The sequence below is a fragment of the Drosophila bipectinata genome, chromosome 3L, assembly GCF_030179905.1.
Source record: "Drosophila bipectinata strain 14024-0381.07 chromosome 3L, DbipHiC1v2, whole genome shotgun sequence".
NCBI lineage: Eukaryota > Metazoa > Arthropoda > Insecta > Diptera > Drosophilidae > Drosophila > Drosophila bipectinata.
The window spans coordinates 14,273,655-14,289,119 of NC_091738.1; the positions used below are offsets into that span (position 1 = coordinate 14,273,655).

Below are 15,465 nucleotides of genomic sequence, written 5' to 3' on the forward strand. Positions count from 1 at the left end.
AAACAATCGGGCAGAGCCAGAGCAAGAGCAGTGCTGGCTTTTGTTATCCTTATACTTGCTCCCATTGTCGAGAGCACTTCTCCACCTCTTTGTGTCCTGATGGGAATCCAATTCGAACGCCAGGCCACGCCCCTCTGGCAGGGAGGGAACCCGCACCACTTGCTCTTTTCTACAACAAGGGTAGCAGCTCTCTCTTTCGCTCTCTCTCTCTCTCTTGCCTGGCAGAAGGACACTCGAGCATCCCGCCACCCGGAGTCCTTATCTAGCTGCTAAGCTTACATAACCGCTGCTCAGCAATGTTCGTAGCTACTCGCCTTCCGACCCAAAAGTAAATAAGTCATCATTGTCGATAAACTCGATTGTCGTCATCAACGGCGACGAGGACAACTAATTTGCGGTCATAATAAAAGTTAATCTACTGACTCCTTCGTCCTGGCCGCAGATTTCTCATTTTTTCGAGTTTGCCGCTGATGCCTGCAACAAATTGCGCGAACAAATTGAAAAGTAGAAGTTGGAGGCCGGGTGCTATGACAGTCCTAGGTCCTGGAAATTAGGACCTCAACAATATATTCTAAAAGTATATTATTTTACAAAGGATAAGGATAAATGAAATAAAGCTTCTGAAACAATAAACTCTGTTAAACCTCTCAAATCATAAAACATAAATTGCAATGTATTAATATTATTTTTACAAAGTCCTTTTTATTTTGACCCACTGTACCTCCGTCTAATAAGCACACAGGACCATGGAAATTTTTGATGTGCGCCTCAGTTCAAGGCAGCGAGTGGCAAAGCCAACAAAACAAGAAAATTAAATTTTTATTGTTTTCACACAAATAAAATCAAATAAAAAGCGCCCAACAATAACAACCAGGCAAAGGCTAAGCAGGACACAGGACTTTCTTGTGGGAGAGAGACAGAGGGAGAAGGTGGCCTAGTGGCGGGAGAGCGAAAGAGAGAGCGCCGAGTACATAAGGGCTCGTCCTGGCAATCACGTGCCACATAAACGGCAGCCACTGGGCAGGAGAATCGGACCAACCACCGCCGAGCAACCCCTGATATGCTTCCCGTGTGGATGCTGCCTCCAGGATCCTGATGCTGCGCCTGCCAGGACCACGTTCAGTTCGATTTGAGCATTCGACGCGAACGCGACCAATTGCGGGATAATCCACGGAATTGACGCAAAATACGAATAACTTAGTGTGCGCGCCGACCGTATCGTAATGTCTACGGCCTTCCTCGTGGACAGTCTCCTGCACGCCCAGCAGACCTTCACGGAGAGCCAGCTGAAGTCCAGCCTGAGCGAGATGCTCCTGTCCTCGTCGCGTCGCCCGCCATCCGGGGACTCTGTGGATCCGCATGCCAAGGAGTCCTCGTCCGCGGAAGAACGGAGTCCTGTGGGACGAAACTGCAGCGGCTGCAGTTGCTCCAAGTTGCGCGGCTACAAGTGTGATAAGTGCCGTGATATTCGCGCAGAGAGTGTGGACAGCATTGACGAGGTGGACGAAGACGACGACTCCTCCGCGGACGAGATTGTGGCCGATATGGGCAGTGTCGAAGAGGAACCGCACCTTGACATGGAGGAGGACGACCTGGAGGACGATATGGCCGATGTGGATGAGCCGGCGGCAATCAAATTGCCCAAGGTGGAGCCCAAGGAGTCAAACGGCCCAGCAGTGGGCACCACCATCCTCAAGGATAATAATACCAAGCCCATACTGAAGTTCAGTGTCAGCGCCATCCTAGGCGACACACGGGAAGGAGTTCGAGTTAGGAATGGTAAATTAATATTAAATTCAAGTGTGAGGACTTGTATCCTTGTCCTAAATAGTTAAGGATTTGTAGCCAGGCTTATCAGTAAACCTCTCTTATTAAAGTCCCAAAAAGGGTGTCCTCTGATTAGGTTCCTCTCCAAGGATGCCATTAAAAGGCTTGGCAATTAATTTGCCATGGCTAATGCCAAACATAAACAAAATACAATTGCAATATGGAAAGCCCAAAGAATAACAATCTGGCCGAATAAAAGTTGCGCAGTCTCCTCGAGAGGGAAGGACCTTTGCAGTCGCCTTAGTTTTTTACGCCGCGAATCCTTTGTGCTGGCCCTCGGTTTCCATAAGCCCTCGGGGCGTTGCTTCGCTGAGCTGGCAGGCTGTAAAAACACAACCAGACCTAATCATGTTTAAATTATTGAGCCAGAGCCCGGGCCCTAGGAAACAAAGCCGCATAACCAGTTCCGGAGCATCCGCGTGCTAGTAGTCCTGCAGGGGATGAGGACATAAAAATATATGAATTGTATCTCTGGTGTGGGACCGAAAAAGTAGGCGGAACCAATTGGCCATCAGTCAATGTAACAGCTTTGGATTTGTCCTTTTTTATCCTCTCTATGGCGATAAGTTAAATGCTTTGTGGGATTTCAATTGTCCATAATAATGAGGGGGCAGGTCCTGTGATTTACTCTGTTTTATGTCCGTTTTTTATGCGATTTTATTTGGTATCTTTTTGGGGTTAAATCATGCCATTTTTTTTTATCACACACGCGTGCCAAATGGGCGACAAAAAAGGCAATATATTTTATTAAAAAAGATAGTTCCTTTTATATCCTTCCTTTCCGAAAACTATTTCATTTAATGGGTTCTCCTTTTACTTATAATTTGCAACTGCCTGCCCCCTAATTACCATCCGTTGCCAATCAATGGTCCTGAGACCGATTTGGCATCGGATGAGGCTACGATTTGCACATAAGTAAGCCACAAATTAACTTTTTTGCCGGGCCATAAACCAATAGGGCCAAAAACTTTCAGCCAGAACAGTCGGCAAACCGCCGCCAAACCAAACAAACAAAGCAAACAATTATAACTTAATTTGTGCGCTCATTAGGCACACATGCTCCATGCCACACCGCACCATATACTGCGTACATGTGGAAAATTCCATGCATGGAGGCTCCCGGGATGTGGCAAATGGGAAATGGAAATTTTCGGGGGTCGCCAGGCAAAAAGTTGGTAGCCACAAGAGGCGAAAGCATCAAATTGAACGCACACACCGCACAGACTGCCAAAACTAAAGAGGCGTTAATACGTTAATTGTTTCAGTTCTCTAATCGAATTAAAATCATATCCTGCAAAAGCATATCCTGCAGCGTCTGCCAGCCTGTCACATTGTGCGTGGGAGAGGGGGGCCATTTATGGCGGCGGCTGCTGGCTTTGGGGGTGTTTAATTAGAAAATGAAATTCAGCCCCAGCGTCAGATCAACCCCCGGATCCTGGTCTGAATCAGAATCAAAGGCGCCAAACTTTGCTCTCAAGGTGCGAGCTTGTATCTCTGGGAGTGTGTGTGGGCGGGTGGTTTGGCTCAGAGTCATGTTAGCCGGGTTTAATTAAGCCAACTTCACACTGACACTTCAAAGCAGATTTCCGATTTCATTGTCAGCGCTTGTGTTCCTTAAGGATCCTTGAGGGTGATGATGCGTCCTGTCTGGAAGTTGCCAAGATGGCAAATAACACTCTTCGTGGATTAAAGTCCTTTTTGTTTAAAAGATATTGAGGGATGTGGGCTTTCGTTTAAGTTTCAGATTGATAAGGCTATTTAGGTACTTTTTATAACGTTTATATTTTATATAACTCGTATACGACAACTCAATAGCTTTTTTTAAATCACACATCCTTCCATGACATTGACAAATTGTATGCCATTTGTGTCAACCAATTACCACTAACGGCTTCCCGCTCTTGGCTTTTACAGAATTCATACAACCACAGCATATATGGCCTTATCTACAACAAAACTTTATGCAACAGCACTCGCATCAGTATCAGCAACACCATCAGCATCAGCAGCAGCAGCATCCACACCAGCAACACCAACAGTTGCCAGTGGCAGTGGCAGGACATCCTCATCCGCACCATCATCCGCATCACCATCATCCCGGTCCGGGCCATGCCCACTTCCCACATCCCGCATTTCTAACGCATCAACTGCCGCCGCATCAGCAGCAACACCACCAGCACCAGCAACAGCAGCAGCATCCCGGTAATAGTTGTCAACCACAAACCGCATCCTCGTCGTCGTCACCTGGCAGCACAATTAGTGATAGCGACAACAATCACAGTGCCAATGGCAATACCGGGAATCCTGGCCAGGACGGTCGACCGCATGAGATGGGCAGTGCGGACGAGGACAACGCCAATCGAAGATTAACGCAAGACAAGCAGCACCAGCAGCAGCAGCTGCCGGGAGGGCCAGGACATCCAACGCCCACTCCGCCGCCACCTCCTCCGCCTCCGGTGATTGCGAAACCGATGCCCAGTCGCCCCACGCCCTTCCTGCCGCACACCCTTAACCACCCGCACCTCCATTCGCTGCTGGCGCACTGCCGGAATCCCTACATGAGTGGTAAGAGTCTGCCAGGACGATGCAACTAGGGCCTTGTCCCTTCTAGAAATACTCAAAAAAATACTTTTCAAAAGTAAACCAACTTTTTATAAATTTTCTTATCGTTTTTTGATGGTAGAAAATTTAATAACTTTATTAGCCTTATTTTTAGAAAACCACAGTTTTTTTTTTTTAAGTGGATTGACTTTAATTGCTTTCCGAATATGACACGTCCCCATCCAAATCCGCAAGCCCGCTCCCTGTGGCGCCCATTAACAAGTGTTTCGGTCTAATGCATTTCCTCTCCCCATCTCCTTGTTGCATACATTGCAGTTGGCGCCCAAGTGTTCCCCCTGCCTCCTGGCCAAGGATTTCCCTGGGCCCACTCGACTCGTGGCAAGCCCCGCCGTGGTATGATGCGACGAGCCGTCTTCTCAGGTACGTGGCAAGGGAGCCATGACCCACTCCAGAGTGGATTAATTTAATTGTGGCTCTCCATTCACAGACTCGCAGCGGAAGGGGCTGGAAAAGAGATTCCAGCAGCAGAAGTACATCAGCAAGCCGGATCGGAAGAAGCTGGCCGAGCGGTTGGGCCTGAAGGATTCTCAGGTGAGTCTTCCTTTTCCTTATGGAAAAAGTAGTACAGAAAGGCTGGCCGTTTGGGAGAAAACATATATCTGGGGGTATAGCTCAGGGGTAGAGCATTCGACTGCAGATCGAGAGGTCCCTGGTTCAAATCCGGGTGCCCCCTGGATAAGTAACTTTTTTGTTATTTTTTTTAGCGAAATATGTGGTTTTATTTATTATTTATGTCTTTTTTTGTTAAGAATATTTAGGTTTAAAAATATTTTAATAATACTATTTAGACTACTCAAAATACTATTTACAATATTTTTCAAAAATTATCCATTGTTTTTCGATTTATTAAAAAAGATTATTAAAAAGGGAGCACCCGGAGTTGAACCGGGGACCTTCCGAAACTAATCGAACGCTCTACAATCTGAGCTACACTCCCACATGGAATTGGGACTTTGGTTTTAGCTCCAAAAAGCAAATGTGTGGAGGATGTCTGCTCTCATGATTATACCATAATAGAAAAAATAATGGTTTTTTTCTGAGTTAAAGCTCTGGTCGTTTTGTTTTTTGCTGCGTATCTATGCGACTGCATTCTCTTACGCAGCGATCTCGTTTATTGAAATCAGTCTTCACTCAATAGTGAGCCCATGAAGATCGAACTTCAATCACGGCGATTCATCAATTCCCCCCTTCATATTAATAGCCCCCTGTACTAATTGCTACTCCTATTCCTCATTATTGTATTACTTAAATAAATTTAATATATGCTTGAGCATACATAAAGCTGCATAACACATAAACCAATGAACCTTTTTTGACAAAAGGGGTACCTTGTGTCCTAAATGTGCAAAATATCGCTTATAGCTATTATAAACTAATTTCACAGCTACGAAATTACCCCACAAAGTTTTCCCACCAAACTCCGGGTATGTGGTGAAGCTATTCGATAGCAATCTCTGCAAAAAAAATCAATAAGCTTAATCAGCCTTAAATTATGCCATTATTAAAATACGCATACATATATTTAACCGCTTACGAAAATGATGTTTTCGGGAAACTTTTCGCATCAGCTTTAATAAGCAGACAACAAAAGGCGACGGGTAGCAGAAGGTACGAAAAAAGGCGAAACAAAAGCCAACAATGGGGGAACAAAACTCCGCCCTGAAAGCTCTCCGGCAATGGCTGCGCACGGAAAATGGCGGAGGGGAGGGCATCCGGAATGGGCGAGACGGAGGCGGTCTCTCCTTGAAATGCGCAGTCGCTTCGTCTTGGACTGGCTATACATATCCTCCTCCGGACGAGTTCTGGGCTATATATTCCGATAAATATGTACATAAACCGACCCAGAGGTCGAGGCGACGAGCTGAGCTGCCGTGGAGGTATAATGAAATTATAACGAGCTATAAGAAATTCATGCCGGCTTCCATTGATTGCGAAAGTTCAGCATCAGTCGGGCGCCCTCTTCCCTGAGTCCTGGACACCCTGAGTCATGCAATAATTAAATTAATTTTTGTAAAACTCTGAAAAAAAAGAAAACAACGGAAGGGCAGTCTCACACAGGGCTGAAAAATTTGCGTAGCCAATTCGGTCTTGTCAAAATGTAATCGATCACAACTCAATCACGGCTTCGCAGTTGTCGCCACCCGGGTCCTGAGTTCCGACTGTAGAGTCAACCCCGCCGGCTGCCATCGCCAAATGATGATGATGATGATGGGTGCTGACGACTGACAATGTCACGCCAAATTAGTGCAGTTCTTTTTTTGTTCTGTTGGGAATTTCTCAGCCGCATATGATTCATAAAAATTTCATAATCGCACAATAAGCGTGTCCAGTTGCCGGGCAGGACATGAATTCATCAACTCATTGCTCATGTCACGCCCTTTTTCTGACCCATTCGGTCGATCGATCACTTACACACTAATGATCCAATAATGTCCTGATCGTCCTGTGGCAGTTTCAGAATTTATAAGTTCAAAGACTGTACAAAATACGTGTTTCTTTTTTTATTCCACCAAGAACCACTCTTTATATAGAAAGCAAACTATTATTTTATGATTATTGCCTCCACTTCAGTTAGAAATTCTTGAAGGGTAAGCTTTGAAGCATCCATCAAATGCAGTTTGTGAAAATGTCGACGGCGACAAAAACAAAAGCCAAGCCAAGAGAGTCCTGCAACCAAGGAAAAAAATTGTGAAAAAATGTCAGAAAAATTCGCAATCAAATCGCAGCGGGTGCTCAGCTTGCGGTGGCTATGCCAGGGTCCGAACAGGACAAACGACGCCGGACAAAGGACTCAGGACTCGGGACAAAGTGTTGACCAGCCGGCGGCGATGGCGACACCGGGCCGAGAGCTCCATTAACGAGAAGGATTGGGGATGTGGGCTGTGGAATATATTGCGATGTGGAGAGGGCGATGAACAAGTGCGGTTATTCACACTCGAGTGACACAGGTTGAGTGTATGTGTGACTGTGAGCTCGATTGAGGGTGTGTGGTAGTGGGGGGGCATTGCACTGCGCCTAGTTGTATGCAATATGATTTAAGAGCCTCCCGTCCTCGGCGCAGCTGCACTTTTTTGCGGCCGTTTGTTGTTCATTTTGCAGCAGCCCACTTCCCCGGGCTGGGCCATAAATATTGGCCCAGTGCAGTGGCCAGTGCAACCGAGTGGGACGAGGAGGGGGGTGGCCCGGGCTTTCGGCCATTGTCCGGCGACGCGTGCCTTGTGGTTGGCCAACGTTGCATTGATGATGCCGCTCAGGTGATTCATCATTTCGAGTGTTGTTCATTGCAACGTTTATTGCGATTTTTACAAACGCACTCGAAAAATCGCCAGGCCTCAAAACCGCGTGCGTTTATTGCAGCCACCGCGATTTATGGGCGATTTCTATGAAGAGGTATGGGGTTCTCTGCAATGCAAGTCACGTCTGCAGAGTTATTTGGTAATAAGAGACTAATGGGTTTTCATGTGTTCCTATGGTCTATGGCCTGTATATCTTTTAGCATGTTTTGCATCAGAAAACTCGCACACTTTTCCCATCAGTCGCGCCCTTTCTGAGTAGGTGACTGCATCTGACAGCTACCAGCCTTATAATCCGCTCGCTATAAATTTAATTGCCATTAATGACACTCGAGGCTGGGAAATCCGAGGGGGTGGAGATGGAAGGCAAAGGGGAAAAGGGCCACCGCGGGCGGCTGCCAAATTCATAAGCCAGATTCCCAAAAAGAGCGGAAATGAAAACATCTTGAGGCCAAATGTGATTTGCATTTTTAAATCAATACACAAAGCTCAAGGAACAGTGCAGAGGACTAGGTTTGAACAACAGGATATCCAGGATATACCAACCCCGCACAAACACACACACACACACAGCACACGTGTCTGGCCGACTCGCCCTCTCGCTTTCGCCCAGCAACTTTTTAAGTGTCATGTCCAAAACAAATTCGTCTGTTTTTGATTTGTGGAAAATGGGGGAGTCGACAAAAAATAAAATCGCGCCGCACGAATAAAGGAAATTCCCGCCAACGCCCGGCAATCAACTGTGGAACTGTGGCACCCCCACCACCCATCATGTGTCTCCTTTTTTTTCCAGTACTCTTGGCATTTTCACGTTATAAATATTTTTATTTTCAATTCCGTCTGCCTCGCCTTTGTACTTCCGTCGAAGGACGGAGTCGGGGTTCCACTCTTGTTTTTATTTTGGCTGCGATTTCGATTTCTTTTTCGTCCTGGCTTTAAACCGAACTGAATGATAGATAATCTGCAGACTGAAGTCCTTTGAGGGATTGTGGCCTTTGTTGAGTTTGATTTATTTTTTATGGGTCTTGTTATGCCATTTTATGGGTGGATTTGAAAAGGCATTGCTAGTGAGGAAAAAACTATGCAATTTTAAATGTTTTTAAAAATTTCATACAGTTTTTGTGAACATTTTTTCAATATTTTTGTAATTATTTATCATATTACAACAACCATATTACTCTGTGTCGTTTTACAAGGGAATGATATCGTCATGTTTCAGCTTAAAACTTTCTCGAATCAAAGGACACTTAAGCCCATAACTCACATTTCAATTCAGTTCGCCGGCAAAAATTGGCCAACCCCCGTCAGCAGAACGATTGAAAAACATTAAAAACCATCATTTGCAGCTTTGGTTACAAAATAAATTTTTGACAAATTGCTAAATAAATGCTCGCCCGGCCACAAGCCTAAGTATTTTGCAAACACTTCTCCGCTCCACCCTGCATTGCCTAAAACAATAACCGCAAAAATGGGTGGATGGGGCTTCCGACACAGGAAGTGGACCATGGAGAAATGGACTGTGGCCAGGGTAACCCAAAACGCACTGCCAACTGCTGCTGGAATGACTTTGGCAAATAGTAGCAGACTATTTAATACGCTATTACGCAGCATATCGAATGGCACTCCGGCACTCGAAATGGGTTGACAGGCCACCCAGTCCGGGTATCCGCCACACACCCCCGTATTCCAGCCTCATTAGTTAACATATGTTGCCCCGGACGAGATTGTCAGAACTCGGTCTGCGGGACTCCTCCCCCACAAACAACAGCTTGTGCTCATTGCCAAAGTCAATTTTCGGCAAAAAAAAAAAAAAATAAAGGAAGCCGAGGGAAAGCCCGGAGCAATTTGTAGCCATCCCAACCCACCCCACTGACTTCTGGGTGGTTTATAAAAACTTCAAACAAATTCCATGCGCGTTATGCTGGCAGCGTGTCAGAAAAATATGTTACTTATCGTTTCGGCTTACTATCAATGGAATGGGCTGGACTTTGTTAAGGGATCGTAATACGACTGGGTCCTTAACAAAGTGGCCACCGTTTAGCTGCGAAAAGGAGCTGTGAGTGCTTAAGGACTTCATTTTGGCGAGGATGTTGTAGGGCTAGAGTTACAAATTAAAGGGAATTCTTCAACTCCATTGGGCGAGAAATAATTGCATTATAACTTTAATGCCTTTATGTCTCTATGCATAGGAATAACTGACTTATTTCAAAAAACAAAAATATTTACGACACTCTGCTAATTTGTATTCACGAATATTGAATTTAAGCTTTTTCCGCCAAAACAAATGTTTGCATAAATTAAATTATTGTTTGGCCAGCGAAAAATAAAACGAATATTTTTGTGTTAGACAATAATTATATGTTCTGGCTCCGGGTGATGGGGGGTGGGGCAACTAGCGTTACATGGCCAATATTTGTTAACAAGCCGGACTAACACATCCGAACTAAACTCGTTCCGGAGTCTGTCGATTGCAGTTCATGTTTGAATAACAACCCAAAACGAGTTGTTTATTGAGGTATTTCCGTTAGCCAGCTTAGTAATTGTGATCCGGAATAGATTAATTGGAACAGGCAGTATCCACTACTTTAGTAATTTTCTTTCCAAAAGAGTTTGAATCAGAACTTTGGTCGGAAAGTGTCCGGCTTTGAGGAGGCCTCGCCTTGGCGCACTAAACTGCAGGCTTTATAATTAATTTCCATCAAAAACAGACGACGGCGACGATGACGACGGTGGCTCGGTGGTTCCAACTTCCGACTCCTTTCCCCCCAAAAAGAGACTGGCTTTGGGCCGGACCCATAATCATTAATCTTATCGCCGCCTGAGCTTATTATTTCAATTGGCCTGGGGATTGGGGTTGGGGTTCGGGTTGGAGTCGGGGTGTGGTGGAAATCCGAAGGGCAGACGCGGAAAACTCAATGACCGGAAGTAAGCGAAACAGCAAACCGAAAAAGGAGGCACGTGCCACAAGGGGTGGCACGAGGAAGAAAATACTAAGAAATTTCTGCGGTTAATCGCTTGTTTAACATGTCAGCAGCTTTTTGTGGCCGTTGTTTACTTATTTATTTATTTATAAGCGCCGCAGATTAGAGCGGATTTCGATTCCCGTGGGGTGTGGGCTGCCTCCCCCAATTTCACGCATCAATTTGCTTTAAATTTCACATCAAGTCACAATCTAATTACCACCGGGGTGGGGGTCGCCCATAAATTGTTGCAAATTGTTTGGCTTTGCTACAAAGTGCGAATGTCCTGCTGTGTCATAGGCATGCACAGGCTTCGCAAACAACAAGGGAGAGACAACCGGGGCAGGTCCTGCGCCTGGGCCGCGTACAATAACTCAAAAACAGCCCATGAAGAGGTGGGGCAAGGATGCTGCCTAGTCCTGCCCGGACAGGCGAGTCCTGCAATCTGCTTCAAGTGTCTCGGCCCTGCTTTCCTGTCAAATGCAGCCACCAGGATCAAGGAAGAGGGGGCAGGACAGTACGTGAGATAGAGGAGTTACAGAATTTTTGCGGGACCAAGTTTGGCGACCAGCACAGTGGAAGGAATCCAGGATTTATTTAGAACATATTAAAGACTCTAAGCTTTCATAGCATCGCATAGAAATATCCTTAATTTTAATCTAACACTTTATTGAAAAGGACTCAAAGCTTCAAGACCTTCTTAGCTTAATAGATTTACCATCCACAGCCACTGTGCATCCCTAATCAATTTGTTGCCGCTTTTGGGAAATGTCTCTAATTTGCATTTATTATGGATATGCCCGGCGTCTGGCGCTGGCATTGCAGTTCAAACTTTTGCCGCACCCAAGGCCACGCCCACACACACGTCCGGCCAAGTGGGCTCATGGGAGATTCAATTTGCCACAGAAAAGTTTTGTTTGGCTAGGACGCAAAAGTTCCAGCTTCCAACTGGGGGGGTCAGTGGAAGGAGAGGAGCATCCGCTGGCCATGAAAAGTTGCTGAACTATGTCCTGGGCTGTCCGCCTGCTGTGGGTCCATATCTGCGGCGGACAGACTTCCATCTGCAGATGGACAGTCTCAATTTACCCATCTCACTCTGAATACTTTTGAATAATCCCCATTTCTTCCTTCATTCGCAGGTGAAAATTTGGTTTCAAAACCGTCGCATGAAGTGGCGGAACTCCAAGGAGCGGGAGCTTCTCGCCAGTGGCGGATCCCGCGACCAGACGCTTCCCAACAAAAATAACCCGAACCCCGACTTGTCCGACGCCAAGTGCGATCGCCCGCTAACCCCAATCTCGCCCAGCCTGCTCTCACCCAATGGCAGTGCCTCGCCTCCGCCGATGGGGGCAGTGGCCAAGGACGAGCCCCCAGCGGCGGCCATCACCCCCAAGTCCCCGCAATCCGCCAGCAGCAGGAGCTCCCCCAGCCAGGGCTACGGAATGCAAATCAGCTCACCGCCTCCGCTCCTAACCTCTCTGAAAATGGGTGATCAGTCGGCGGCCGTGACGCCCACTCCTGGAGCAGGTCCTGGAACAGTTGCCAATGCTGCCTCATCGCCTCCAGCGGCAGCCGCCGAGTTCCAGGCCAAGATTAACGCGGAGATGCAGAAGCAGCTGGTGGCCGCCGATCTTAAGTTCAAGCTGGAGAGCAGCATCCAGGAGGCCAAGCAGCGCCGGTTCGAGCAGCTCCAGCAGCAACTGCACCACTCGCCGCACTTTAGTGCCATGCGGGAGGTGGAGCTGGCCGCTGCAGCAGCTGCTGCGCAACTGCATCACCACCACCAGCAGCAACAGCAGCAGCATCAGCAGCAGCAACAACAACAGCAACATCAGACGGGGTCAGAGTTTATGAAGCTCTACTACGACGACTATGACGACTCCAACTCGGACAGTGACGAGGAGATCAGCGTGACGTGATTCGTGAGCCGGCTGTTCCATGTAAATATAAATAGAATGTTTTAAATTGTAAATCTATTAAGGCATTGAAATTATTGTATTTAATATGTGTATGATATTTTTTCGAATTTAAATTCCCAAACGAAATAAACTTCATTGAAAAATCTCTGGAATGGAATGCATTGGTCGTTACAAGCAGATTTGGAATATATATGGGTTTTATTTTTGTATAATGCCTTAAAGTAGAGCTTAAGGATAAATTCATTTCGTAGTAACATTAGTAAGTGGTTTGTGTATACAGAATACTGTGTCGAGTGCCGAAAAGCCTCGGCGTTGGACTTACGAACTAGAAATCACTCTTTCGACTAAGCTAGGACAGTTAGGATTGCGACTGGTCTTTGTACATGGAGGTTACAGGTTACAGAAGGAATAGTTAGGTGGGAAGGCCACTTCCCGCCCCATCGTTTTGTTCATAGTCGGGCTCTATTCATCATCGATGCGTATGGCGTGGTTCACGTGGCCTGTGTCGGTTTTCGTGTCTTTGGGATCCATCACGGTAGTGCTCTCCGTGGCCACACTGATGGAGGTGGTGTACTGAACCTGGGAGTCGCTCTTGAAGACCTCCTCGGAAACGGCGGGGTTATCGATTCCCTTGCCGGTGATCTTAAGGACATTGCGCCTCTGGATGAAGTCGATCACCAGGGAGATGAGCCAGCCCAGGAAGACGGTGAGGAGGCATCCGATCATGCTATACCACATATAGCTGAGGCGGAAAATGGGCCAGGAGCTATAAGAAATGTACTTAGTTACCAACCATAGTTTATAAACGAAATTAAACAATAAAACTTACGTAAAACCGCCGTCCTCTGCAAGGGTCATGGGTTCAGTAAGAATGTCTTCAGCTATGGTTGTCATATTGACGTGACAATCGCAGTGCTCAATGGAGGTGGGAAGCGCGGGTTGCTCCACACTGGCTATCTGGGCCACTACTCCCACGAAGATCACCAGGACTAGGGACAACAGCCCGCCGTAGAAGGCACCCTTTGTGTTAGCCTGCTTGCAGGCGATGCCCAGGACAAAGAGTCCCAGGGTGACGCCGCCAATCAATCCGTTCAAGGTGAGAGTAGCCTGTAGAACTCCGCCCAAGTGCTCCACAATAAAAACCAGGCCGAAGGAGGCAATACCGAAGCCCAGGGACATCCACTTGGCATAGGTGGCTCCCTTTTCAGGGGAGATTTTGATGTTCATGCCATTTACCAGGAGATCCTCGCAAGTCACAGCAGATAGGGAGTTCAAAGCGGAGGCCACAGTGCTGGAGGATAGAGGACACAATTAATACCTCTTCTATCAATGATTGAAAATGAGTGCATACCCCAAGCTGGCGGCAAAGATTCCAGCCACAAAGATTCCAGCGATAGAATAGATGTGCTCGTATGTGTTGATCACATAGTAGGGAAGGAGCTGATCCGTGGCAGAAATGCGTCCTGCTGTCAGAGGATCACAGTCGGCGTAGTGGGTAAAGACCATCAGACCGGTGTAGAAGTTCAAAAGGAAAACCACAATGAGTCCAATAATGGCGAAGCCCAGTGCGATCTTGGCCAGCCGGAGGGACTTCAAGGACATACACTTCTGAACAGAGGCCTGGTTGGTACAAAACAGGGATGTCCAGTAGAAGAAGCCACCGATAACCACCGACCACACGGTGTGACGAGTAGTAGGACTGGGATCCATGCTGAACAAGGACAAAATTTATTAAAAACCTAAGAGATCCTGGGAAATCCTTTCACTTACTTGAAAAACTCCAAGCGATTGTGTTCGGCAGCCGTCTGGAACACCTGTATGGGATTACCGCTGTAGAAGCTTCCCAGACCTACGATCAACACCAAGGATACAGCCAGAACAGCAGCCTGTATAGAGATGCAAGAGCTCAAATCATATGCCAAAGGGTTTCCATTAAGAAGCTTACCTGGAAGGAGTCAGCAATGACCACAGCCTTCATACCACCTTGGGAGGAGTAGAAGACGCAGACCACATAAATCAGGACAACAGCAATTTTGGTGTCCAGGCCTGTAGCCTTCGAAAGAGCGATGGCAGGAGCCAGGACAGCCACAGCCGTATAGAAGCACATCTGAAGGGAGATGAGAGGTCATAATTCGCTTTATAAAACCACCAATATATGTGTAAACCACAAACCTGTATAACATAGAGCACTGCTCCCAGGATCCTGATCTCTTTGCCAAATCGTATTCCCAGGTATTCGTAACAGCTGGTCAGTTCCATTTTGAAGTAGATCGGGTAGAAGATCTTCACAGCCACTGGAATCACTAGGACCATGGGTATAACTATCAGCACGAACTGAGTGCCTTGGAAGTACATCTCCGAAGGATTTCCCAGCAGCTCTATAGCCGTGATGAAGCTGGTAGTCAGGCTGAGGGTCACCGGGAAAATGCTCATCTCAGAGCCCAGCAGGAACTCATTTGAGGAGCTGCCGCCCTTCTGGAAGAACCCATAGAAGATGCCAATGCCCAGCGAAATGACCAGCATCCCTAGCAGGATCACGTAATCATAGCCAGAAAAGGTTGCCTTGTGGCTGGGGGCACTGCACTCTTCCAGGCCATCTGGAGAGGTAGTCTGCTGGGCCCTGAAGGACTGCAGCAGGAGGGTGGCGGCGTTGTCAAAGTCCACATGCTCCTGTGAAGCCGACGATCCTACCGGCGTTTCCCCTCGCACAATCAGGTACTTGTGACTGGGGTCCAAAGGAGCCGATCCGGCCACCGGAGTCGGCTGCAGGGCAAGGGCCGTAATAGAATGTGCCAGGGCGCACAGGGTCAGCAGCTTGAGAATAGTATCCTGCGTGGCGAACAT

At 47.1% G+C, this 15,465-nt stretch overlaps 2 protein-coding genes and 1 non-coding gene across 3 annotated transcripts; 2 read left to right on the forward strand and 1 right to left on the reverse strand.

Moving 5' to 3' along the window:
- The first annotated feature begins 1,127 nt into the window (after positions 1-1,127).
- Positions 1,128-12,814, forward strand: Dbx (homeobox protein Dbx). Its single transcript, XM_043213228.2, has 5 exons — positions 1,128-1,779; positions 3,742-4,392; positions 4,705-4,809; positions 4,877-4,980; positions 11,842-12,814. The coding sequence occupies exons 1-5, from the start codon at positions 1,224-1,226 to the stop codon at positions 12,619-12,621; spliced, it is 2,196 nt and encodes a 731-aa protein (XP_043069163.1). The 5' UTR covers positions 1,128-1,223; the 3' UTR covers positions 12,622-12,814.
- On the forward strand, positions 5,051-5,122 carry TRNAC-GCA (transfer RNA cysteine (anticodon GCA)). The gene has a single exon. It is a non-coding gene; the product is annotated as a tRNA-Cys (tRNA).
- LOC108133832 (sodium-coupled monocarboxylate transporter 1) lies at positions 12,801-15,465 on the reverse strand. Its single transcript, XM_017253912.3, has 6 exons — positions 14,794-15,465; positions 14,567-14,728; positions 14,392-14,507; positions 13,973-14,332; positions 13,451-13,912; positions 12,801-13,387 (listed from the first exon to the last, which is right to left on the reverse strand). The coding sequence occupies exons 1-6, from the start codon at positions 15,463-15,465 to the stop codon at positions 13,084-13,086; spliced, it is 2,076 nt and encodes a 691-aa protein (XP_017109401.2). The 3' UTR covers positions 12,801-13,083.

Bases quoted from the DNA above. Each gene is read 5' to 3' on its own strand.
- LOC108133832 (XM_017253912.3), bottom strand. From the start codon at position 15,465: ATGTTCGCCACGCAGGATACTATTCTCAAGCTGCTGACCCTGTGCGCC. The intron at 13,913-13,972 runs GTATGCACTCAT...TCTATCCTCCAG, and splicing joins ATCTTTGCCGCCAGCTTGGG to CACTGTGGCCTCCGCTTTGA. The intron at 13,388-13,450 runs GTAAGTTTTATT...CATTTCTTATAG, and splicing joins GCAGAGGACGGCGGTTTTAC to CTCCTGGCCCATTTTCCGCC.
- Dbx (XM_043213228.2), top strand. From the start codon at position 1,224: ATGTCTACGGCCTTCCTCGTGGACAGTCTCCTGCACGCCCAGCAGACC. The intron at 4,393-4,704 runs GTAAGAGTCTGC...CATACATTGCAG, and splicing joins CCGGAATCCCTACATGAGTG to TTGGCGCCCAAGTGTTCCCC. The intron at 4,810-4,876 runs GTACGTGGCAAG...CTCCATTCACAG, and splicing joins GCGACGAGCCGTCTTCTCAG to ACTCGCAGCGGAAGGGGCTG.